Raw genomic sequence first — 25140 nt, forward strand, 5'->3', positions numbered from 1 at the left:
TTGTCTGTTCCAAGCGTCCTGACATCAGGGAGGCCTGAAAGAGGCAGTCATGCACTGTCTGAGCAGGATGGCGCTTTGGTGATAAGGCTGAACACTCCAGAGGCCAGGCGACAGCAGTAATGACTTCACCCATAGATGACATTATCTGAGTACCTACCATGTACCTGGAACTGTTCTCTCATTTACTCCTCACCAAAGCCCTCCAAGGCGGAGACACTGACTATCCGCATTTTACGGAGAAGGAAACTGAGGCCCACAGAGGGGAAACTACATCCCAGAGTCAAAGAAGCATTAAGAGGCCAGGCCAGAGCTCCAAGCCTAGTTCATCTGCCCCCAGATCCACATTGTTCAGAGTCCTCTGTCCACCACACTGCCAAGATAAACAAAATATATGCCAAAATATATGTCCCCCACCCTAAAAGCCATCCCACCAAAGACGGTCTAGGCTGAAATGAAGGCAGGTGGGAAGAGCTGGCTTTCTGATTCCTGAAGCCCAGGGAGGTGGTCAAGACTGTGGACATCATCCACATGTGGCCCGATGTGGTCCAGACGTCACCCAGATTGGCTCAGATGTGCCTGAACGTGACCCAGGTGTGGCTCAGCCATCCAGTCCCCAAGCCTGCCAGGGGCAAAATGGCTCCTGTGCCGGGACAAAGAGACTCCAGACTGCAGGCATCACAGGCAAGTGTTTATTGATTGCAGAGAGGGATGGTCTATAGAGCTCACACCCACACTCCCAGCTGGGACCCAGCCTTCCCTGATGGCTGCCATCCAAGTCTTCACTGGGAGACAGGAGAGGTGGGTTTCCTCAAGGAGGCTGGAGTAAGCACAAGGGCATCCTGGAATTGGCGGGAAAAGTCAGAAAACAGGTTTCTTTAACCTTTTGCCTTGTGGTTTATGCTGGTTTTGTCCTCCATAAGGTGACTGCTGGCATTGGGGACCATGACCCTGAACACACAAATACAGAATTCTTGGAAGGGTCAGGGGTGGAGGGTCTGTGTGTGAAATATATAAGTCACACCCGGGTCCTAAGTCATCTCCATTTTTGCAGATGGGGGACACTGAGACTTGAAGATGGCAAAAGCCCCTTTCAAAGTCAGTAGGTGCAGAGTGAGATTTGCACTCAGCACCCGCCTTGATCACTCTCTGCTTTGGGCCCCTCCTCAGCATGAGCTAATGACAGTAAGGTGTCCATCTCAGTTAGCAGGCATTTACTAAACACCTACTGTGTGCAGGCCACTGATCACAACGGAGAACAAAGCAGACAAAAACCCCTGCCTTCTTAGAGTTTTGGGCTCCACTCCAGAGGGGGAGAGATGCCTCAGAGCCTGGCACACACTGACTGTGGGCTGTTCTTCTTAGGGTAGTATTTGGGAGCGAGGGTGAACTGCCATAGATCCTCTCCCAGCAGATGCCACGGAGAGTCATTTGCTCACCAAGCATTTATTGAACACCTACTGTGTGCCAGGCCATGCTGAGCACCGGGACAGAGGCATGGACCAAGATGGACATGATCCTGGCCTTGAGCTGAGACCATCTGGCCAAGTGGTGTAGTGTGTGTGTGTATGTGTATGTGCATGTGTAGTGTGTGTATGTGTGTATATGCGTATGTGTGCATCTCTGTGTATGTGTATGTATGTGTGTATGTGTGTTTATGTGTGTATGTGTGTGGTGTGTGTATATGTGTATGTGTGTGGTGTATTATGTGTATGTGTATGTGTGTGGGTGTGTATGTGTGTGTATGTGTGTGGTGTGTATGTGTGTGTATGTGTGGTAGTGTATGTGTGTATGTGTATAGGTGTATAAGGGGTGTGTGTGTGTAAGTGTATGTGTGTGTATGTATGTGTATAGGTGTATAAAGGTGTGTGCGTTGTGTATGTGTGTGTGTATGTGTATAGGTGTATAAAGGTGTGCGTGTGTGTATGTGTGTGTGTGTGTGCGTGTGCATCTCAGGCCTATGAGGTACCTGCCCTGGATGCTGCCTCAGATCCTGGGCCTCCTTCCTCATCTTTCCTGGAACACCCACAATCCCTGCCTCAGGGCCTTTGCACTTGACATTTGATATGGTTTGGATCTGTGTCCCTGCCCAAATCTCATGTAGAACTGTGGCACCCGATGTTGGAGGTGGGGCCTAAGCTGATGGATCATGGGGCTGGTTTCTTGTGAATGGTTTAGTGCCATCCCTTGGTGCTGTTCTCGTGATGGTGAGTGTGTTCTCGTGAGATCTGGTTGTTAAAAGTGTGTAGTGCTCCCACCCCTTGTCCTGCTTGGGCCATGTGTGTGCAAGCTTCCCCTTCGCCTTCTGCCATGATTGGAAGCTTCCTGAGGCCTCCCAGAAGCCGAGCAGATCCAGCATCATGTTTCCTATACAGCCTGCAGAACTGTGAGCCAATTAAACCTCTTTTCTCTATGAATTACCCAGTCTCAGGTATTTATTTTCTTTCTTTCTTTCTCTTTCTTCCTTCCTTCCTTCCCTTCCTTCCTTCCTTCCTTCCTTCCTTCCCTTCTCTTCCTTTCTTTTCTTTTCTTTCTTTCTTTCTTTCTTTCTTCTTTCTTTCTTTCTTTCTTTTCTTCTCTTTCTTTCTTTCTTTCTTTTCTTTTCTTCTTTCTTTCTTTCTTCTTTCTTTCTTCGAGATGGAGTTTTGCCTCTTATTGCCCAGGCTGGAGTGCAATGGCGTCATCTCGGCTCACTGCAACCTCCACCTCCCGGGTTTCATCTCCTGCCTCAGCCTCCCGGTAGCTGGGATTACAGGTGCCCACCATCATGCCCAGCTAATTTTTGATTTTAGTAGAGACCGGGTTTTGCCATGTTGGCCAGGCTGGTCTCAAACTCTTTGACCTCAGGCAATCTGCCACCTTGGCCTCCCAAAGTGCTGGGATTATAGGCACAAGCCACTGAGCCCAGTCTCAGGTATTTCTTTGTAGCAGTACGAGAATGCCTAAGACCCTGTCCCTCTGACAGGACACTTCTTCCAGCTACGCACAGGGCTCACCCCTCACCCTCCTCCAGCATTGGCTCAAATGTTACCTCCTCAGAGAGGCCCTCCCTGACCACCCCGTCTGAAACAGCACCCCCTTCCCTGACATCACTCTCTCCTCCTGAGCCTGCTTTTTCTTCTCAGCCTTCCTCCACTCAGCCTGATGTTATATCTTTAGGGCTTGTGTATTGCCTCTTCTGCTAGAAGGTAGGCTTGAAAAAGATGGGAGTGTTAAATTTGTTCATTTCAGTGGCCTCAAGCACTCAGAGGCATGCCTTGCATATAGAAGACACTTGAAAAATATTTACTGAATTACTGAATTACTGAATGAATAAATTAATGACAAGGGGGTGGAAAAAGTGTACTGATCCCAGGCTAGGAGGGTCCCATCCTCAGCACAGCCAACCTTCTCACTTGCAGATGAGGAGTGAGGCCCTGAGAGGGCAAGGGACTTGCCCAGGGTCACCTGTAGGCTGGGGTTGGAGTGCAGGCCCCACCTCCCAGCCAGGGCTGTGCCCCTCCCTGGGGCAGGATGTTTAGGGCCACACCCACTCACCTTGGTCAGTGAGGACTCAGCTGCCTCGAATCCCAAGGCCTTCACCATTGACACTGGGACCCCAGATCTTAATTTGCCTGAAATAACAAACATGGTTCAGAAACTGATGGGCCTGGGGTTGAGACTGGGCAGCCAGAGGCAGGCTCAGGGTTCCTGAAGGGAGCCCCGGCCTGGCAGGCCTGATCAGACAGCCCCCTCTGCCTCTGCTCGCCTGTTCTCTGGCCCCAGCATCGACTCAGCCTCATCTACCCTCCCTTTGCCTCTGGCACTGGCTTCTGGCCCCACACAAAATGCAGTCCTCACATTCTCATATGCTCTTGCTCAAAGAACCATCAGGGGCTCCCCATTATCCCCGTGGAGGTTTCTTGTACTTTGAGATTTTCCAGTCTAATAAATTAAAGAAATTAAAAATGTGGAACTGTATAGTTACAAACTCTTCCCACCCCTCATTCAACCTGGGGCTGAATTAGAGTGCTGGCACTGACTGTGCCAGGCACCTCCTGATTTGTGCCTCTGAAGAAGGTACTTGTACATCCCCATTTTACAGATGGAGAAACTGAGGCTCAGAAGGATCGTGCAGCTTGACCAAGGCCAGGCACGAGCAAGAGGGGGAACAGGGTCTGCTGAGGTGCATCCAGTTGTCTCTTACACCTCCCTCATTGCTCTCATTGTCTGCTTACACCTCTGTCTCCTTCCAGCCCTGCAAGGCTGGCCCACTGCTTGGTTCATCTTTACAAGCCCCAGCCTCTGGCACTAGCAAAGGAACTGGGCTGAGAAGGTTCTTGGAGGAGGCAGATTTTGAAGTAGGCTCTGAGGGATGGCTGGGAGATGAATGAAAGGGGCCCCATTCATGGAGATGAGGCGGGGAAGCAAAGCCAAGCCCTGCGGAGAGAGGGGGGATAGATGGCAGAGGTACCCACCATTCTCGTTTGGCAGCAGGACGGAGAGGATGATCTCATTGATGATGTTTTTCAGAACATCAGGCTGTGAGAGAGAGAAGGGGGCACTGGTCACCGTGGCTGAGCATCTGAAGTTCCTCCCTACCCCGCCGTCGTTCCACGTGGGCGTGGCTCCTCCCCATGGGCGAGGGTGGCTGGTGGGGATGTAGGAATTCCAGGTCCCCTGCTGATCAGAGCTGTGGGGGCTCCCAGGACCAGATGGGCTGGGTTGGGGCACGAACTCAGCCGTCCCTGGGGCCTGGTGATGGGGGGTTTGGGGGGCATTGGAGGATGCCCCATCCTCAGGGCCCCGCCACTCTGTTGCCTCCGAATTGTCCTGAGGGAATTTTGCCCTGCATTGCCTGAACTTCTGACTTCTGGAGGGAAGCCAGAAGTCCTATTTGCATGTGGAAACTCTCCCTGTTTTAAAATATTAGTCGCCAGGTGTGGGCTCACATCTGTAATCCCAGCACTTTGGGAGGCCGAGGCGGGCAGATCATGAGGTCAGGAGAATCGAGACCATCCTGGCTAACACGGTGAAACCCTGTCTCTACTAAAAAATACAAAAAATTAGCCAGGCGTGGTGGCATGCGCCTGTAGTCCCAGCTACTCGGGAGGCTGAGGCAGGAGAAATTGCTTGAACCCGGGAGGTGGAGGTTGCAGTGAGCCGAGACCTGCACCCACTGCACTCCAGCCTGGGCGACAGAGTGATACTCCATCTCAAAAAAAAAAAAAAAAAAGTCAAAAATAGTGAAAAACAAATCACAAAAACCAGAGAAAACACGCCAGACTGAGGTATTGGGGTTCGGCCTGAACCCCAGCAGGAAGGGGCTGTTTAGGGGACTGAGGAACGTCTATGTGCGCAGAATGAGATTGTGAGTCAAGGGCACTTGTGTTCTAATTCAGGATCAAAACTTCACTGAAACAAAGTGTGTGTCTGTGAGTGTATTTGTGTGTGCGTGTGTGTGTTCTCAGCTGTGTCTGACACACAGTGGGTTCTCTGTAAACACTGGAGCCGGGAAGTTGGACTTTGGTGGAGACCGGCCAGCCGACCATGGTGCTTCTGTGGGGACCTTGTTTGAAGCAAATCCTGGGCAATGTCTCTTTTGAGAGGGGACCATTCCAGGCCATCCCCTGTGCCCTCAGGCACCACCTGTTAACACTTACTTGGAACCAGCCAATCCCGGAGTTCATCAGCTGGATCCGATCAGAGCTGCAATGGAAGATGCCTGTGAGAGCAGCCCCTGGAGTCCCACTCACTCGCCATCCACTCATTCAACAGCGATTTATTGAGCACCTATTATGTGCCAGGCACAGTTCAAGCTCTAGTGAACCACATAAAGTCCTTGCATTCTAATGACAGGGGTGGAGTGGGGCGCATAGAGGGGACACAGAAAACAAATAGCAGTCCAATGACCAGAAAAATCAACCTCAGGAGTCAGGGCTGTGGTGGACAAGGAGGCCCAAGCCCCTTCAAAGGGCTCCCCAATTCCTGGCTCGACAGTTTGTTGCTATGTAGGATTGTGGGCACAGGGCAGCCAGATAGTCTGATTTGATATGTTCACAACTCATTTATATTAAAACAGCCCAGCCCTGTGTGGACTGATCAAAACAGCCCGGGCCTGACTTGTCCCCAGAGGCTCCAGCTGGCAGCCCCTGCACTCACTCTGGGCCACAGGAAAGTGGTGGGGAGGGAGAACAGGTGGGCTGCAGGAGGCAGCTGGAGCCCTGCACTTCTGTGCCAGGAGACTGTCCCTGCCACGGCCTGCGAGGTGCCCAGAGTGGGCTGCCCGCGGCCAGGGTTTGCCTGTGCTGTGGCTGCTGCAAAGCCTGCTTCGTTTTCCTCCCCTTTCCCTCACATGCAGTCCTTGTCAGCAGGAGCATCCGGGAAGGACCTCCCTGCCCGCCCCGGAGCCGCCTTCACCTGACAGCCACACAGTCGGTGTTTAAAGAAACCCATGGTCACCGGGCGGGACTCATTTCCATCAGCAGAATCTTCACGATGATTTGTGTGTTTACCTGATGTTATTCAAGTTGAGTATAAGTTGGTCACCTTTGGTGTAAAACTGAGCTTCCGAGCTGGCTTCCTGCAACAAGAGAAGCCCAGGCCCCATTGCTCTTAAGAGGATCTGAGTGTGGAGTTAGGGGTTATGCAGGGAGGCTCTGGGGTCTGAATCTCAGTTCCTGACTCTGTGACCTTGGCAGAGGGTTTGACCTCTCTGGGCCTCACTTTCCTCATCTGTTAAATGAGATAGTACTTGTATCCACTCCCCATTTAACAGATGACAATCTAGGCTTGCTGTGGGGAATGATAATGATGATGACGATGACGAAAGCAGCCACTATTCATAGAGCCCTCACTCCCTTACCCTAGTGTGTAGGTGGCCCAGCTCAGGAAGTTTTCATATTCCATTTTTCTGGACACACTGATTGGCTCAAGAATGGGCAACCGACTCAGGCTCATTCAGTGCGAGTCAGCCCTGAGATGTCTGCTGGAACTATTGGAAAGATAGGTTCTTCCTGCTATGTTTGCCAAGCTGATAGGATATGAGCCTAATGCAGCCTGGGGCACTTCCACGAGGGAATAGCTTGCCTGAGGATGAAGGCAGCACAGAGGAAAACAAGGCTGCTAGGTGGGAGAGAGGAGAATGAAGAGGATATTGTTTGAGCACCTGGGTCCAGCTATTCCCGAAGCCAATAGCATCTAGACTTTTTAGTTATAGGAGCTAATACAATTCCTTTTGTGCATATGAGTTGAGTTTCTGTCCAGAGATTCCTGACTAATAAAGTCACAGGGTTAGAATTGGACCCACAAAGCTCCTGGCTCTTGGTTCAGAGCTCCCTGTCCCCTGTCCCTGCTGAGTGATGAGAGTGGTGGAAACGTTTAACAAAGCAAGAGGGCGAACAGGAAAAGTAGACAGAAGGGTCCCCCTGGTTGCTGCCAATATCGCAGAAAACTGAACTCACGATGCCCAGGGTGAACAAAGGGCGGAGGGCTTCACTGGAGGGAAATACTTCCAGCACGATCAGTTGGGCCACCTTGGCACGGCCTTGGTCTATAAAAAACTCGGGAGTGTCCTGAGTTAGGATCTTCACGATCTGGGTAGACCTCAGCTTATCTGCAGCCTGGAAGGAGATCAGACCCACATGTGGCCTCTCAAGTGCCCACCACGGCCCACAGGCCCTGTGTGGCCTGGCCCCTGCCTGCCTTCCTGGGCTCCCTGCTCCCGCTCGTGCTCCAGCCACCCTGTCCTTGCAGATCCTTGAATGTTGTGTTGTTCTCCCTACCTGGCAGCCTTTGGTCTCCTGTTCCCTCTGTCTGGAATACCCTTCCCTTCAGGGAGGCCTCCCTGACGTCCCAGACTATATCAGGGGCCCAGAGTGTTCTCATGGCCCCTAGAACCTGTCCTGTGTTACTGCACCTGTAATGGAAATACTATCCATGTGATGATTTGCTTCAGGTCAAACTGGCCTGCCAGACTGAAATCTCTGTGCGGACAGGGATGCGGTTTGAGTGTCCCAGTGCTGGAATGAAATGCTAGTCCCACCAGATTCTCCTCCCCAGAGGCCTGTGTCCAGACCACAGCAAACACCCCTCAAGCTGCGGATGGCAAATGGACCAACCTTTTCATTGATCAGCCCGATGCTTGACTTCAGCCGATGGGCAATCTCAGGAAGCTGAGGGTGAGAGGAACCAGAGAAGGTCAATTGGAGGGCACAGAGAGGCACATCTCCTGCACCCCACTGCTGGGAGGAAGGTTTCCCAGGACCCCAGAAAAGCTGAGTGGGCCCAGTGACCCAAGCCATGTGTCTGTCATTGGTGGAAAAACAGCCCCTAGGTCAGCTTCTATGGGGCATGGGGTCCTGCTGGCCTGGACTTTTACTGTGGGCTGGTGATGGTTGTGGGTCTGGGGGCAGCTTCCTGACCTCAGAGGACATAGAGAGGTGATTTCATTCTTACTGCAATCATGAATGTGCTAGTTGGTGACCACTCTCTATTTTCTCACCATCCCAGTCCCCCGAGAGCTTGGTTATTGGTTGTCTGTCAGCTGCCCTGAAGTCCTGCCATCCTCCCATAACGTTGGACCAACGCTTTCCCCCTCTGGACCTCAATTTCCCCATCAGTCACCCGGGAGGAGGTGGCACAACATAGTTGACTGGTGGTGGTTATTGGCTGTGCCCTGTTAATAAGGATTCCAAGGTCGTGTCAGCATCCAGACTCAGTAGGAAGGAGAGCCCTGATCGATTAGTGATGTCTGCCATGAGTGTCATAGTGGTGAGCAGTGGCACAGTCGCCATCCCTGGACTACTCACTATCTGAGATGTATTTATCACCCCTGGACTACTGCATATCTAAGATGCCTTTTGATTTCACAAGACTGTTATTTGGTACAGGAAACATTTGCATAAGATTCCAGAGGGCAGAACCATGACTGGGGCTGGATGTAACAGGGAGGATTTTAGGTTTAGAGCTATGTCAGAGGCAGGGTCTATTAGGGGAGGGAGTGAGATCTCCATTAAACTGAGCCTGATGGAGGATTCCTGCTTAGGGGCACCCTGTGTTCAGGAAATTCTTATGATGCAGCCTGGGCGGCCTTATTCTCTGTCTTGTGCTGAGGTTTACCACAGAGTCCAACAGGACCATGAATTCTTCTGGAGGGAGTGTAGCAGCCACTGCAGCTTTCACCACGTCCTGACTCACGATGAGGCTGAACGGGATGTTGTCCAGGGTGGGCATTGTCAGCGAAGCTGCAGAGTTATTGAACCATTTGGTCACCTTTCCCTGTGAGTCCAACAACTTGGCCTGAGGAGACAGAGCAGGGAGTCGGCTAAGAATTTTAACTCTGCAGCTTACCCAATAACAATCTAGAAGGAAATGACACCATTCAGCCTGTTTCCTTTTTTTGCATTTGTTCCAGGAAGCTTAGCCTGGAACTCAGGTGCCTGGCAACATCTACTCCATCTTTGCCCCTCGGATAATCTCTGACTTTATTTTTTATACCAGATATCTTAGTTTTTTTTTTTCCGATGCTTCAACTTCTCAGATACCTCAAACCCTTTGGATGGAGGGAAAATTAAAAACTACAACAAAATGGAAGAAACTATTTGATGCTGCAGTTTTCCAAAGGATCCATAGAAACTAGTCCAGGGACCAGGCGTGGTGGCTCATGCTTGTAATCTTAGCATTTTGGGAGGCCGAAGTGGGAGGATCATTTGAGTCCAGGAGTTCGAGACCAGCCTGGGCAACATGGTGGAACCCCATCTTTACAAAAAATACAAAAAATTAGCCAGGCATGGTGGCGAGTGCCTGCAGTCCCAGGTACTCAGGAGGTTGAGGTGAGAGGATTGCTTGAGCCCAGAAGGTCAAGGCTTCAGTGAGCTGTGATGGCACCACTGCACTCCAGCTTGGGTGACAGAGTGAGACTCAGTTTCAAAAAACAAAACAAAACAAACTTAGTCTGGGATTCATGCTATCAGGATGGTCTGGCCCTTCGGGGCGTCCAGCCACAGCACGACTGTGCAGCTCCACACTGGACAGGGAGCTGACAGTTACTGAGCACTTCCTGTCTGCCAGGCATGGTGAGATCTCATTTCATCCTCTCCTCAGTGGCCATTATTACTGACATTTTGCAGACAAGGAAACTGAGGCTCAGGGAGGTGAAGGAACTTGCCCAAAGTCACACAACCAGGAGTCATAGAGCTGGGAGAGAAACTTAGATCTGTGTTTATTGATCCTTGGCTTTTGTTTCAAGGTTGTCATAGGTTTGGGGATTGGCAGGGACTTGCCTGAGAGAAAGGCTGAGGGCCCAGTGTCCCCACTCGTGCCCCCCCATGTCACTCTGGGTGACAGAGTGAGACTCAGTCTCAACAAAACAAAACAAAACAAACTTGCATGGGACGTATTCAGCCTGCAGTGATTTTTCTAGATCAGCCCGTGTGCCCTAATGGTGACCAGGATTTTCTCTCCTAATACAGGCCCATGCTATCTGACTCCTGGTGGTCAGAGAAGGGCAGCAATGTCCCCACTTCACCCTCAAGGTCCTGGGACACTCACCCCCAGGTAGAGCTGAATGGTGTCGCCCTTGATGGCAGGATACAGAAGGTCAAACTCCAGACGGTCAAGGCTGAGGGAAATGGGCACTGCTCAGGGACAAGAAGAAAGTTCTGTGAGGGTGGAGGGCAGTATTGGAGGGGGAAGTTGGGGGCTGCTTCCAGGTGGAGCTGTACTGTTGCATGGGAGGCAGGTAGGCAGGAGCAGGTAATAATGATGTTGATAATAACGATGCAAACAGTGATGACAGTGACATTTATCGAGCATCCACTAAGTGCCAGGCCTCTGCAGGTCAGCTGGTTCATCAGCATGATAATCTTAGGAAGTAGGTCTTATTATTACCCCCTTTTACAGGTGGGGAAACCAAGGCTGAGGAAAGGGAAATGACCTGTTCAAAGCCGTACTATGAGAGCATGTGAACCCAGTCGGTTTTATGCCAAAGTCCCGGTTTGGAACGGAACTGAACTATTGTTTGTAACACTCCACCGCCCCTACCAGACTGAAAGCCGCGTCCCCCACGCAGGAGGTTCTGGGTCTGGACACCCTGTAAGCACCTGGATCTCAAGGAAGCTTAGGCTGGAAGCCAGAGGCCTGGTAACATCTACTCCGAAATCCAAACTGGCTCCTCTGCTCCCGCAAAGATCTCGTGTTCCCGTCAGAATTCCCCACTTGGCCGCCAGGTGGCGGTGGCGTGTCACCTGCCCCGGTGCATGGCCGAGGATGGGGAGCGCTGGAGGGCCAGGGACCGGCCGCCTACCGCTCCAGGGAGACCTCCAGGCCCATCCTCGGGGCAGCGGAGGAGCCAGCTGGACTTCGGTTTGAGCCCCAGTGACCTTGGCTGGTCTCTTCTTGCCTCTGAATTTGTTTCCTTGTCTTAAAATGAGGGTATAGTGCCCGCCAGGGCAGCACATGTACTAAAATTGGAAGGGCATAGAGAAGATGAGCATGACTCCTGTAAAAATTATTTTAAAAAAAAGAAAAAAGGAAAGAAACGGCGGTAGAATAGTAATTCCTGCTTCATGTATAGAACTGGCACCTAGTAATGGCTCAATCCGAATGACACCTGCTCGGAACTCGAGTCTTCCTCTATCACCAACTGCCTCTGTGAACTTGGACAGTGACTTAATTGCTCGGAGCCTGTTTCATCGCAATGAAGGGGGGTCATGACTGCTACCTCATGGAGTTGTCTGAGGAGTCAGTGAGATGTGCCTACAGAACACCCAGTGGGAGGGCGTGGCCCATGGCAGATGCCCTGTGGTGCTCAGTGCATGCTGCTCTCCCTTCTCCTCTCTGGTTGCCCTTGGGATCAGCCTCTTCTGATCCCAAACAGCAGTTGGTAGACTTTTCTTCTTCCCTGCCAATTTCCACTTTAGGGGCCTGAGCAAGGCAGAGTTCTAATGTGGGGGCAGGAGCCTGTGCCCTCCCATATCTGCTATGCTGGGGGAGGGAGAAATGACTTCCTTCCATCTTTGCCCTTTGAATCATCTCTGATTTTTATTTTTTAAACCAGATATCTCAGTTTTTAACCCATGCTTTAACTTCTCAGATACCTCAAACCCTTTGGATGGAGGGAAAATGTAAAACTGCAACGAGATGGATAGAACTATTTGATGCTGCAGTTTTCCAAAGTATCCGTAAAAACTAGTCCAGGGGCTGCGTGTGATGGCTCAGGCTTGTAGTCTTAGCATCTTCTGTCTGTCCACCCATCCATTCATCCATCCATCCACCCATCCATCCATCCATCCATCCATTTAGCATGCATTTGTAAGTGCTTCTCTGTGCCAAGAGGAACACCTGCTATGTACCCAGAACTTTCCTGTAGACTTTTATTCCTCACTAACAATCCTATGATGTAGGGATGGTTAAGCCCCATTTAATGGATGAGGAAACCAAGGGTGAGGAGGTAAAGTAGCTTTCCCAAAGTCATGGAGCAAGTCAGGGGCAGAGCTGGGATTTGAACTTGGGGCATCTGCTGCCCTGACAACTGCACAAATAGTAAGAGCTCATGAAATCCTAGTCGTGGCGAATTTCTGTCTGCGCATCTTGGGCAGGGATCAACTGGTGCTTGTCTCACCTGCTTCTGGGCCTGAGTTGCAGCTCAGGCCTGACTTGGGGAGGCCTTCCCTTGGTGGAGTCAGGGTCTGGAGGCCAGCTCCATAGTAAAGGAAAAAGTGGAAGAGAGAGCAGAGCACCTACCCTTCACCAGCTGCAGGAGGTCTGCATACACGCCATTGAAGGAAGCCTCGATCACGGGACACAGCTGCAATAGCATAAGCAAGGGGCTCCATCAGGGAAGGGCCAGAATGCAGCCCCACAGGAACCTGTGCCCAGCCCACCTGGCCTGAGTCCTGCTGCTGTGCCCATGGCCAGCCAGTTTCCATCCATGGGTTGAGGATTCATTCGTGTGTTCACCCCAGCCTGCAGGGCCACCTGGGACCTTTTGCAGTGGTTTGTTCCTTGCCCTGTGCCCAGGGTGTGCTTGGCCTGCCAACAGCCCTCCCTCTCTGACTCCCTGTCTTGCTCACAGGTGTCTATGTTTTCCATGAGAGTGAAATGGAGGCGGGGCACAATGGCTCATGCCTGTAATCCCAGCACTTTGGGAGGCCAAGATGGGTGGATCGCTTGAGGCCAGGAGTTTGAGACCAGCCTGGCCAACATGGTGAAACCTCATCTCTACTAAAGATACAAAAAGCCAGGCATGGTGGTGCACTCCTGTAATCCCAGCTACTTGGTTGGCTGAAGCACAAGAATTGCTTGAACCTGGGAGGTGGAGGTTGCGGTGAGCTGGAATTGTGCCACTGCACTCCAGCCTGGGTGACAGAGCAGGACTCTACTTTAAAAGAAAAAAAAAAAGAGTTAAATGGAGAATTTGTTTATTCATACAGCAAGTTGCTACTGAGTTCTTTCCACATGTCAGACTCTGGAACAGAGGCCAGCAAGGCAGACCCGACCAGACTCCTGGGCAATCTCTTTGTGCCCTTTGTGGCTTTCTAGCCCAACACATCCCTTTGCTCACCGGGCACTTGTCTTCCTAAAATTGCCAGCAGTCCTCAACAGGGGGCGATTTTGTCCCCAAGGAGACATTTGGAAATTTCTAGAGACATTTTTAGTTGTCACAACTTGGAAGGGATGAGGGTGTTACTGGCCTCGAGTGGGTAGAGGCCAGGGATGCAGCTAAACATCCTACTGTGCATAGGACAGCCCCCAGACAAAGAATTATCCAGCCCAAAATGTCAGTACCGCCAAGGTCGAGAAACTCTGACCTAACCTAACCCTGACCTGAGCTGTTCTGCTTTGGGAGAAGGTCAAACATTTGACTCACTTTTCAGGGCAGTGCTCCAAGATTATTGACATTTTGTCTTGTTGACCACCCCTTAATACTCTTGAGGAATGACAATGCATTTGAGAAATGTTAACTCCTATGAATAACCATTCCCTGCTCCTGGCTGCATTGCCAATCTAGAGCCCAGAGAGGATGGAAGACTCTCGGCTCAGAGACTCCCAGCAGGCACTGCTAGAGGAGCCTGTTTCTCACTAGAAGGGTGTCCCGGGGAACCTCTGCATTTTATCCCACAATTCCCCATCCTTCATTTCTATCAGCAGGTCTCGATCCTGGCTACACAGTAGAGTCCTCTGGGATACTAGGACCCACCCAGACCAGTTACTTCTGAATCTGGGGTAGGGCCTAGCCATTAGTATTTTTTAAAGGCTTCTGAGGTTCTGATGGCTCTGATGTGCAACGAGGGTTGAGACCCATGGATTTACACTGAAAAAGATTTCAACATTTTCCCTCCCTCCCTCCCTTCCTTCCTTCCTTCCTTCCTTCCTTCCTTCCTTCCTTCCTTCCTTCCTTCCTTCCCTTTTCCTTCCTTCCTTCCTTCTCCTTCCTTCCTTCCTTCCTTCCTTCCTTCCTTCCTTCCTTCCTTCCCTCTCTCTCTTTTTCCTTCCTTCCCTTCCCCCTCTCTCTTTTTCCTTCCTTCCCTTCCCCCTCTCTCTTTTTCCTTCCTTCCCTTCCCCCTCTCTCTTTTTCCTTCCTTCCCTTCCCCTTCCTTCCTTCTTTCCTTCCTTCCTTCCTTCCCTCTTTCTCTTTTTCCCTCCTTCCTTCCCTTCCCCTTCCTTCCTTCTCTCTCTTTCTCTCTCTCTCCTTCCTTCCTTCTTTTCTTTTCTTTTCATTCTTTTTTCTTTCTCTTTCTTCTTTCGAGTCTCACTCTGTCACCCAGGCTGGAGTGCAGTGGTGCAATCTTGGCTCACTGCAACCTCCACCTCCCGGGTTCCAGCGATTCTCCTGCCTCATCCTCTCCGATTCTCCTGCCTCATCCTCCTGAGTAACTGGGATTACAGGCACCCACCACCATGTCCGGCTACTTTTTGTATTTTAGTAGAGATGGGGTTTCACCATGTTGGCCAGGGTGGTCTCGAGCTCCTGATCTCAGGGGATCCTCCTGCCTCGGCCTCCCAAAGTGCTGGGATTACAGCAGTGAGCCACCACGACCAGCCTAGCCAGATTTTTTTCATGCATCTTATGGAATACTCATGATTATATAAAGCAAGTCATTCCATCATCTCCATTTTATTTATTTATTTATTTTTAATTTTTTTTTGAGATAGAGTTTCTTTCTGTCACCCGGGCTGGAGTGCAGTGGTGTTATCTCAACTCACTGCAACCTCTGCCTCTTGGGTTCAAGTGATTTTTCTGCCTCAGCCTCCCAAGTAGTTAGGATTACAGGCACATGCCACCGTGCCCAGCTAATTTTTGTATTTTTAGTAGAGATGGGGTTTCGTCATGTTGGCTAGGCTGGTCTCGAACTCCTGACCTCAGTTGATCCACTGGCCTTGGCCTCCCAAAGTGCTGGGATTACAGATGTGGGCCACTGTGCCTGGCCTCAACATTTTCTAAATGAGCTCCTACCAGACGCTCATCTCTTAAACGTGCTGTGCCTTTTCCCTTCATGCCAAATAAAATATTTCTATGACCATCATATCAAATCAGTGAATGTAGTGGATTCGCTGATGATAAATGGGATGCCGGCTTTCTCACATTGTTCTTTCTACTTAGCTTTTCACCATTAAAGACAGATACTATGCAAGGAGCATTGTATAATTCCAAGTTTTTGTCATCTTTTCTACTGGAAAATATATTTTTAACTATTAAAGTGTGATGCCAGATAAAATATGATTTTGCTGGAGGATGGGAAGAAAATCTACAGCTGGGTCCTACTTTATGAAATTCTCACCTTGAAACAGATAAATAAAATTATTCAAAGAAACAAAATTTTCTTTCTTACATAAGAAAATTCCAATTTTATGAAATTTTTGACTTTTGGATTCCCTTTAAAAAACTCCCTGGATACGTACCTTTGCTGACAGGTCGGAGTCTCAACATTCTACCTATAAGAAGCCATTTTCTTGAACTTTGATATCACATAATTCATTATATTCATTGTTCATTGTATTCATTATATCACACAATTCATTAATTCATTATATTCGTTCCCTCCCTTCTTATCTCTTATCTCTCTGTCTCTCCCCATTCTCTTCCAAAAAAGTACTGGAGAAAGGTAGCTTGAATTGGGCTGAATCAATATTGCTTCTGAAATTAACCTTTTAAGATCTTATTTGAGCTTTATTTAGTTTTTGATTATTCACTTATTTTTCCCTGGCCTCTTTAATATGTAGATATTTTGACTATTAAAATAATGGATCTTCCTTTGACTATACATGCTACTCTTAAGCTTTACTAGTGCAGAAGCAGAAGTTGAAAATCATAACTCCAGCTTAATAGAGAAACAAACGTAATTGTATATTGTACAGTTGATGTATATTTCACAAAATGGAGATTAAATGTTTTACTGTATTTTTCTTGAAGGTAAGGACATGGAAGCCAATTTGGAGAAGAATAAAAATCTCCATTGTTTTAAAATACTCTTAATAAAATCACATTGTTTATCTAAAACATTGTGTTATTTATTTAGTTAGTTTTTGAGACAGAGTCTTGCTGTGTTGCCCAGGCTGGAGTGCAGTGGCACAATTGTGACTCACTGCAGCCTCAACCTCCTAGGTTCAAGCGATCCTCCTGCCTCAGCCACCCAAGTAGTTGGGACCATAGGGACACACCATCATGCCCAGCTACTGTAATTTTTAATTTTTTTGTAGAGATGGGGTTTCTCTATGTTTTCCAGGCAAGTCTCAAGCTCCTGGGCTCAAGTGATCCCCCTGCCTCGACCTGCCAAAGTGCTGAGATTACAGGCATGAGCCACTGGCCCTGGCCTAAAATACTGTTTTAAATATTGCTACTGTCATTTTAAAGTACTCTTAATAAAATCACATTATTTTAAAAAGGAGTTCCTGGAATATTTTTGTAAATTATTAAATACAATGTGCCTATTTAATAATTACAAGTATTGTATAATGACTTTGAAACATAGATCTGATTTAAAGGCTGACACCAAGAGCAGCCTCTTAAAAATACTAGTGCATGTGGATGGAGGTGGGAAGGCAATCTGCAAAAGATCAAAGCGCTCTTGGATGAAAGTGAAAGGATTATGGATTTTTTTTCCCCAAATTTTTTCATTTATTAGATCATATTTTCAAAGAAAAAAGTCACCAGGCACAGTGGCTCATGCCTATAATCCCAGCACTTTGGGAGGCTGAGGCAGGCTGATCATCTGAGGTCATGAGTTTGAGACCAGCCTGGCCAACATGGCAAAAACCTTGTCTCTACTAAAAATATAAAAATTAGCCATGCCTGATGGTTCTCGTCTGTAATCCCAGCCACTTGGGAGGCTGAGGCATAAGAATTGCTTGAACCCGGGAGGCGGAGGTTGCAGTGAGCTGAGATTACGCCACTGCACTCCCGCCTGGGCGACAGAGCAAGACTCTGTCTCAAAACAAACAAACAAAAGCAAAAATCAAAGAAAAAAGTCTTGTTACAAGAAATATTAGCTATTTGACAAGGTGTTTTGACCCCAGATCAGATGGCCCATTGTTACAAACACATTTTGGAATTTACAGTGGAAATCACTGATCAATGTGGATGAATTCAATTTACAAAGTTTTAGTATACCTGTGACAAATAGGGGCAACTAAAGTGAGAGTCACCTGTGTTTACTGACTCAGAAAAAAAATCCAACAGGACCTGGTGGGTGGTGCAGCCCTGAATACCACAGCCAGATTGATGTGTGACAGTGCCGTGCTAGAGCCAGCTTGTACTAGCTTTTGAGAATCAATTGTTAAATTTCCACAAATTTCTGAGCTGGGTGCTAAGCCCAGACATTTTTACAAATTAAATATATAAACTTACAATTAAATAAATTACATTAAAGCAAATTTAATAAAAACTTAAAACACATTGCTTCCTAATTATTTTGCTGTATTTTTCTACTATCTATTACTCCTGAGGTCATGTTTATATATCTGTTTAGTGGAAATATACAATCATGTGCTATTGTACATCTTTTCCCAACTCTGTTCAGTGACATCACACTGGTCGCCTAAAATTGTCCCCAAAGGGAGTATTTCCACCAGGGAAATCCGCAAAAGCTACAAATCAGGGTTGCCTCCCCTTAACAACCCCTCCATTGTTAAAAATTTATCAGCACGTCACTGTTCAAGGGCTCCTGGCTGACTTTTAGCAGTCCCATGACCTTGACCTCAACTGTCTGCCTGGGTCAATGGCCCACCCCACTCCATGACTCTTTGCTATGCAGCCCCAGATAATTTTTTCAGCAAAGCCCACCCAAGGAGACTCCAGTCACTTAGCACCAGCTTGCAGTTCCACCCAAGCCCCACAGGGGGCGCAATGTCCACAGGCCAGAGAGGCCCTGATTCCACTCACCTGGTTTTTCACTAGATTGGGCAGGGCTGGCACTAGGAGGTTCATGACCTGATTAGCTAAGATGTTCACCATGAAGGAGAGCCTTTCAGGGAAGAGAGCACAAGAGACATTAGAAAGGGTCAGAGATGATCACCCACTCCTCTATTTTACAGAGGGGGAAGCTGAGTCTAGGGGAGGAAGGAACCTGCCCAAGGTCACAGGACGTGTTAGAGATGGGGCTGGGAGTAGCCCCTGAGCCAGATGTAGCCAGTGGCAAAGAGTTATCAGAAAGCAGCGGCTGGGTGTTGTCATTGGAACTTTATGCTGGGCATTGGGATGATGGGAGCTGGCATTTCTCCCTGTCCTCCTGCTAAGAAGGGAAGGGGGGGCACCATGTTTTTTGGCACCACCATGCGCGTGCACTGTTCTGAGTGCTTGATGGCTGTTGTCTGATCAGTTTTCTCACTGCTGCCTGGAAGGTGTCATTACCTGCACTTTACAGGCGAGGAAAGTGGTGGCCACTTGGCCACCATCACCTGGAGAGCAAATGAAGAGAATGTGTTGGCCTGACCCAAAGCCTATGTTTTTGCCCCTCGCTCCACCTATGCCTGCCCTGGTGTTTGGAGGAGCTTCTAGGCCTCCCCCTTCAAAGATTTGCCCCACCTCCCAGTGTCATGCCTGAAACCCACCATTGTTGCTTCCGACCTTGATGTCCTGAACTTCCCTTGGCATCACAGATTCCCTGGAAGGAGCTCCAGATCAGGAATCAGGAGGGGATACAGATCAGGAATCAGGAGGGGATAAGTCGCTTTCTTTCTCTAGGTCTCAGCGTTCTCCATTTGGAAAATGGGGGAAGTCCACCGCCTGGCATTCCTTCCAGGCAGGATGGGAGCCCAGCTGGTGGCCAGCGACACTCACTTATTTAGCAGTTGGATGCGCAGGCTCCCATGGCTGGTGGCACAGTCACTGAGGACCAGGCGGGTGGGGTCACTTGCACTGGTGTTCATGCGGACGATGGCTTGGGCCTCAGTCTCCATGTGGAACTCCACGATGGTCTTGACCAGGGGCCTAGCGGGTTGAGGCACCTGACCATGTGAGCACCAGGCAAGCTCGGGCTGGAGCAACCCTGCCGTCCATCTCTTTCTTCCAGACCTTACCTCCTTCCTCAGTCTCCTTTGCTGGTTTCTCCTCATCTCCACCCAACTTCACCCCAGCATGTCCCAGGCTCAGTTTTCAGAGTCCTCTTTGGTGGAAACTTCTTTCATCTGCTGACAGCTTCCAAACTTGCCCCCAGCCCCCTACTCCGATATCTCATGGACTTCTCAAGTTTAGCACATGCAACACTGGACTGGCTCTTCCCCAGACCTGCTCCTCTCACGGCCTTGCCTGTCTTGGTTACTGACCACCCCATCCTGCCAATGGTGCAGGCAGAACTCTTGGAGTCATCCTTGACTTCTCTCTCTTTCCCCCGAATACACAAGCATATTCAGTTCCCCGGGATATCCTGGTGTCCCCTCCTACCTCCAAAACATATCCAGAATCCAATAAACTTCTCAGCACCTCCCTGCCCCAAACCCTGGTCTAAGCCATCATTATCTCCTCCTGAATTGTTGCAGTAGCTTTCCTGCAACATTTCCTGTCTCCACTCTTGCCCCAGAAAGTCTTTTTTCCCCACAGCAGCCAGGAGTCTTTAAAAGTGTTAAAGCACAGCATATGCCTCCTCTGCTCAGAATCCTCCCTGGCTCCCATCTTACTCAGCAAAAGCCAAGTCCTTATCTTCTCCCAAGAGGCCTTGCATGATCTGGCCTCGGCTGCCTGCTGGCCTCATCTCCCACCATGCCCCCTCTCTCTTTCCCCTGTCTTTGCCATTCTTTGAGCAAGGCCAGTACACTGCTGCCGCAGGGCCTCTGCACTTGCTCTTCTCTCTGCTCGGAACTCTCTTTTCCAGACACCCACATGGTGGGGGTGGGGGAGGGGGAACGAGCAGATGAGCCTATCAAGCCTACTGTACTTGTTGGAGGGGTCACTTACGTGTTGAATCCGGCCACCATGTCCAGGGGGATCTTGACTAGCAGCTCCTGGTCATTGGCCGAGGGCTTCACCTGCAGCTGGAGGATGTTAGCTGTGGTGACCTTCAGCCTGGATGGGGTTTAGAGAGATCAGAATCATGCCTCCCGCTCACTGTTCCCAAATCCACTCCCTGTCTATCTTTTCCATCTCCCTGGGGTGCCTAGGCAGCAGCGGGACCCTGGTCCTGCCCACTGACTCCTCTCCAGATGGTCTTGCCTCCATCCCTCCCCTCCACTCCTGCTCACAATGCTATCATGGTGCCTTCTCTTCTAGGTGGTGACTCCCAGCTCCTTGAGCTGACTGATAAGACCCTCTGTGACCTGACTCTGCTGATCCCTTACTCCTTGAGGTTTGAGCTCTAGCCATTCTGACCGACTGTCACTTCTTTATGCCTTTGCCCAGGCTGATTCTTCTACCTGGATGCCATTTGCTTCTTGTCTCCTGGTGAGCATTGAGTCATCGGCTCCACTGTCACCTCCAGTGAGAAGCATCACCTCATCACTTCCCTGTGCCACCCCAGACAACCTTGCTCCGGGGTTGTGTTTTTGTTTGTTTGTTGTTTGTTTTTTTGAGACAGAGTCTCGCTCTTGTAGCCTGGGCTGGAGTGCAATGGCGCCATCTCAGCTCACTGCAACTTCCACTTCCTAGGTTCAAGCGATTCTCCTGCCTCAGCCTCCTGAGTAGCTAGGATTACAGGCTTCTGCCACCATGCCCAGCTAATTTTTATATTTTTAGTAGAGATGGGGTTTTGCCACGTTGGCCAGGCTGGTCTTGAACTCCTAACCTCAGGTGATCTGCCCACCTTGGCCTCCCAAAGTGCTGGGATTACAGGCTTGAGCCACTGTCCCTATCCTTGCTCTGGGGTTGTTGTATTAGGGTTCCTGCATCACTGTCTTATGGTTCTTGTTAACTATTCTGGGAGCTTCTTGACGGAGGGGCTTTGTTTGTGTCAGATCACTCTTTGTGATCTGACACAAGTCAGTGCTTGCAGACTGGTTGACTGAGCATGCACAGTGTGTCCCGGGCAAAGGTGTGGGAAGGGGCTAGCTCCTGGTGTGGTCCTGCTCCACTCACCAGATGATGTGCTTCAGGACGGTGTTCACCAGGCTGCCCAGCACAGGGATGCCTCTGGCTGGCTCTTCTTGCATGGCACTGAGCAGCGGCAGTTGCTGCAGGATGCTGGTGGTGTTGTGGTCCTTCAGCTCCTGTGTGAGCTCTGGAGGCAGACCCCAGGGATTAGGGCCCAGGAGGAGGGGCAAGAAGGAAGGCTTGGTGGGGGCTCTAGGCTGGGGAGGGGTATCACTCGAGGCTCCCTGAGGTAAGGCGAGGGTGTGGCCATCTCTACTGTGGTGGAGGTCAGGACCAGCCTGCCAGTCCCCACTGTGTAGATGTAGCCTGGAGGACAGTAGCCCAGATGGGTCGTTTTCACGTCAGGAGTGGGGCTGGGACCATTCACAGCCCTGGCATTGCCAGCCTCTGTGGGGAGTGTCGGCCACTGCACTCAGTACCTGGACCTGCACTCGTCCCCTGAGCCAGTTGCAAGCACTTCTAGGGCTAACAGGCAGGGAACCCTCAAAACTCTGTTTGGGGCTGTTTTGCTGCCAAAGCATACTTGTTAACAATTGTCTGGCATCCATATCCTATGGATGTGTTGTCCAAAAAGCCTCAGGTGCTGAGCAGAGGAAGGAGGAGCCAGGACAAAGACATAGGGGTCAGGAGCCCTGGGTTCTTGTCCCAGCTGGCTTTTTGTGAGCAGCTAGAGCCCATCTGGCTCATGTGCAGAGCAGGTCAGAAGTGCTGGAGAGCTGATGCCCCAGGAGCAGACTTCAGCCAGTGATTGGTGAGAGTTGGTGTATCAATACCCCAGCTCCCTCACCCCTCAGGCAGCATGGCTCAGATGTGTGTCCTCATTGTGTATCAGAGCTCCTGTGTTATAGCCTCTCAGCTGCAAATCCACCCACTTTACCTGCTCTGTGGTAATGGAACTGGACCCAGTGAATATTTATTTTTTGCCATTTGGCATAGTGTTAAGCCCTTTCAGTGGAGACTCTGGAGGGGCATAGGGGAGGAAGGGGATTCCCTTCATGGCTTTGGTGTGCTCCTCTTGCCAGGTTCCTATGGTGTCACCGCCCAGTTGCTTTTGCTGAGTGAGTTCTGCAGGCATCCTGGCTAGCTTCTAGGCAGTTCCCCAGAGACAGCTTCCCTGTGAGTCAACAGCAGCCCCCTTCCTCCAGAGGCAGCTTCCCAGAGAATTTTACTGGCTCCCTGGCAGGTGGTTCTCCACCCACTAGCCTCAGATTGCCAACTGTGGACCAGCTCTGGCCTGGGACAAGCCAGTAAACTTCTCCACCACACAGTGGCTTCAACCACACCCTCTACAATGAGGGCTGGGGAGGATTCTCTACCTCCGAGCTTGCTCTGTCCTTGGCTACTGCCTCTATCCCTAGGTTATCCTTTAGAGCTCTGTCTCTTTTCCCTCTTAGCCAATTCCTCATTCCTCCAATCCCCTGGTAATACTTCTTTACATTAAACTTACCTGTTGGGATTACTGTGTGGTTTCTCTCTCCTGAATGGCCCTAACAGGTGCAGTTGCTAGGCAGGACTGAGCTCCAGTCGCCACAGTGGTAACTGGCTTGGACATGCACCCCTCATGGGATGCCTTCCCTTCCCTGCCTTGCCTCCCCACACTCCTGTAGGTGTTTCTGGGATCACCTTCAAAACCAATCACTTGTACACAACTCCTTATAGGAGAGCCTAAAGCATGGTTGTTCGTCTCTAAGCTCCTTCTGGCTGAAATTCCACATGCTTGAGCTTCACAGTGTGGATCCAGGCCACCTCTGCCTCCCTCCAACCTCTCAGAGCTCTCTGCTTCCCGTCCTTACTTGGGAATCCATCCGCTGGCTACAGAGCCTGTTGGTCCCACAGGACCTGCCCCTGCCCTGCCCCTCTGGCCATGACCCCGGCCCCTAGTCCCCCGGCATGCAGAGGTCTGGTCCTCGAAGTGCTCAAGTGGCCTCCAGAGCTGACAGGTGAGTCCCCTCTAAGGGGATGAGACTTTAGAGCAGTCGTTCTCCACTGAGATGATTTTGTCCCCTAAGAGACATTTGTCATGTCTGGAGACCTTTTTGGTTGTCACAGTTGGGTTAGGGATGCTGTTAAACATCCTAAGTGCCCAGGACGCTCCCCTCCCCCCCATAATAAATAGTTGTTTGGTCCAGAACATCAGAAGTGCTGAGGTTGAGAAGCATGGTCATAGCATTCATAAAGCTCTAGTCATTCCAACGACCCAGTGAGAAGCCCTCTTATTTGTGTCCCGAGATGGAAGCTGAGGCTCAGGGACTGGCCCAGTGCCCCCGAGCTGGAAAGTGATACACTGTGCCTGGGACCCAGGCTGCCACACTTACGGTCAAGGGTCTCTGCTCTGGGGAGGAGGAGCACACTGGAGTCTAACTAAGACGGGGTACTCTGACGATGGGATTTCAGGTGAAGGCAATGGGAGAGGCAGCTGCATCACTGTACGCAGTGGCCGCATGCCCCTTCTGCAGGCTGTGGAAACTCAGGGTTTTTGGAATTGTGGAATTTAAGAAGGGGTTCTTGGAATCATGGACTCTTGAGATCACAGAATCTCCAGACCTTTACAACCCCCCAACTCATGTTCACCCACGTTCTGGGATCTCAGCCATGCACATCCCACGTGATGAGGAACTCTCTCTCTCCTTTGGGAAGCTGCTCCACCTACCCCCTTGTCTGATGGCAGCCAGGTCCAGAAGGGAAAACTTACTTTCTTTGATGACTTTTGGCCGAGGATGAGAACTGCAGTGGGACTGAGGGTGGCTTGGATCAAGGTGGCTGCCAGCAAACCACAGAGAAGGGTGAAGGTCAACGGGCCGGCCATCTTCCCAGGTGTCAGAGAGCAGCAAGTGCAGGATGCCGGACCTGGGGTGAGCACAGAGGGCCCTGAGGCAGACAGGCCAAGGGCAGGCCCATGATGCCTGGTGACCTGGGGCACGGTGTCCAGGAGAGGCTGTTTAGTGCAGTGTTTAACTGCCTGGGCTAGCTGTGTAGCCTTAGGCAATCAACGTAACCTCTTTGTGCCTCAGTTTTCTTATCAGACAAATGGGGATAATGACCCCAGCTTCCCAGAGTTGAGGGATTAAATGAGTTGATATCTGGAAAGCATTTAGCACAGTGTCTTTCACATGGTAAGCACTTGGAATGTATTAGCTATTTTCTTTTTTTTTTTTGAGCCAGAGTCTCACTCTGTTGCCCAGGCTGGAGTGCAGTGGTGCCATCTCGGCTCACTGCAAGCTCCGCCTCCTGGGTTCACGCCATTCTCCTGCCTCAGCCTCCTGAGTAGTTGGGACTACAGACACCACTACCTCACCAGGCTAATTTTTTTTTTTTTTTGTATTTTTAGTAGAGACGGGGTTTCACCGTGTTAGCGAGGATGGTCTCGGATCTCCTGAATCTCGTGATCCGCCCACCTCGGCCTCCCAAAGTGCTGGGATTACAGGCGTGAGCCACTGTGCCCAGCCTGTATTAGCTATTTTCTTACAGAAAATCCAGCAACAATGCTCAGAACAAAGAACTTCTGCTTCCCGTGTCTCCCACCCTCAGTCTTGACACTTAAAACCCTCTATGGTTCACCCTCTGCTGACCTCACCGCATGCTTTCTCTCCCCTTGTTCTAGCAAGTTCCAAGCAGTTGGAAGGTCTCAGAACATACTCTGTTCT

General features: G+C 50.2%; 1 protein-coding gene across 1 annotated transcript; it reads right to left on the reverse strand.

The window, feature by feature from the left end:
- Nucleotides 1-779: 779 nt before the first annotated feature.
- LOC100596353 (BPI fold-containing family B member 1) lies at nucleotides 780-24302 on the reverse strand. Its single transcript, XM_030808625.1, has 15 exons — nucleotides 24185-24302; nucleotides 21482-21623; nucleotides 20369-20476; nucleotides 19256-19405; nucleotides 18359-18440; nucleotides 12721-12784; nucleotides 10528-10613; nucleotides 9097-9276; nucleotides 8097-8150; nucleotides 7440-7598; nucleotides 6492-6559; nucleotides 5640-5685; nucleotides 4455-4518; nucleotides 3535-3611; nucleotides 780-839 (listed from the first exon to the last, which is right to left on the reverse strand). The coding sequence occupies exons 1-15, from the start codon at nucleotides 24300-24302 to the stop codon at nucleotides 780-782; spliced, it is 1458 nt and encodes a 485-aa protein (XP_030664485.1).
- Between the last annotated feature and the right edge of the window lie 838 nt (nucleotides 24303-25140).

This window comes from Nomascus leucogenys, unplaced genomic scaffold (assembly GCF_006542625.1).
Source record: "Nomascus leucogenys isolate Asia unplaced genomic scaffold, Asia_NLE_v1 001681F_28046_qpd_obj, whole genome shotgun sequence".
NCBI lineage: Eukaryota > Metazoa > Chordata > Mammalia > Primates > Hylobatidae > Nomascus > Nomascus leucogenys.

Coding starts and splice junctions, on each gene's coding strand:
- LOC100596353 (XM_030808625.1), bottom strand. CDS start 24,302: ATGGCCGGCCCGTTGACCTTCACCCTTCTCTGTGGTTTGCTGGCAGCC. Junction 7,599..8,096: donor TCGGGCTGATCAATGAAAAG/GTTGGTCCATTT, acceptor ATCTCCTTCCAG/GCTGCAGATAAGCTGAGGTC. Junction 840..3,534: donor CTGAGTCCTCACTGACCAAG/GTGAGTGGGTGT, acceptor CGCCAATTCCAG/GATGCCCTTGTGCTTACTCC.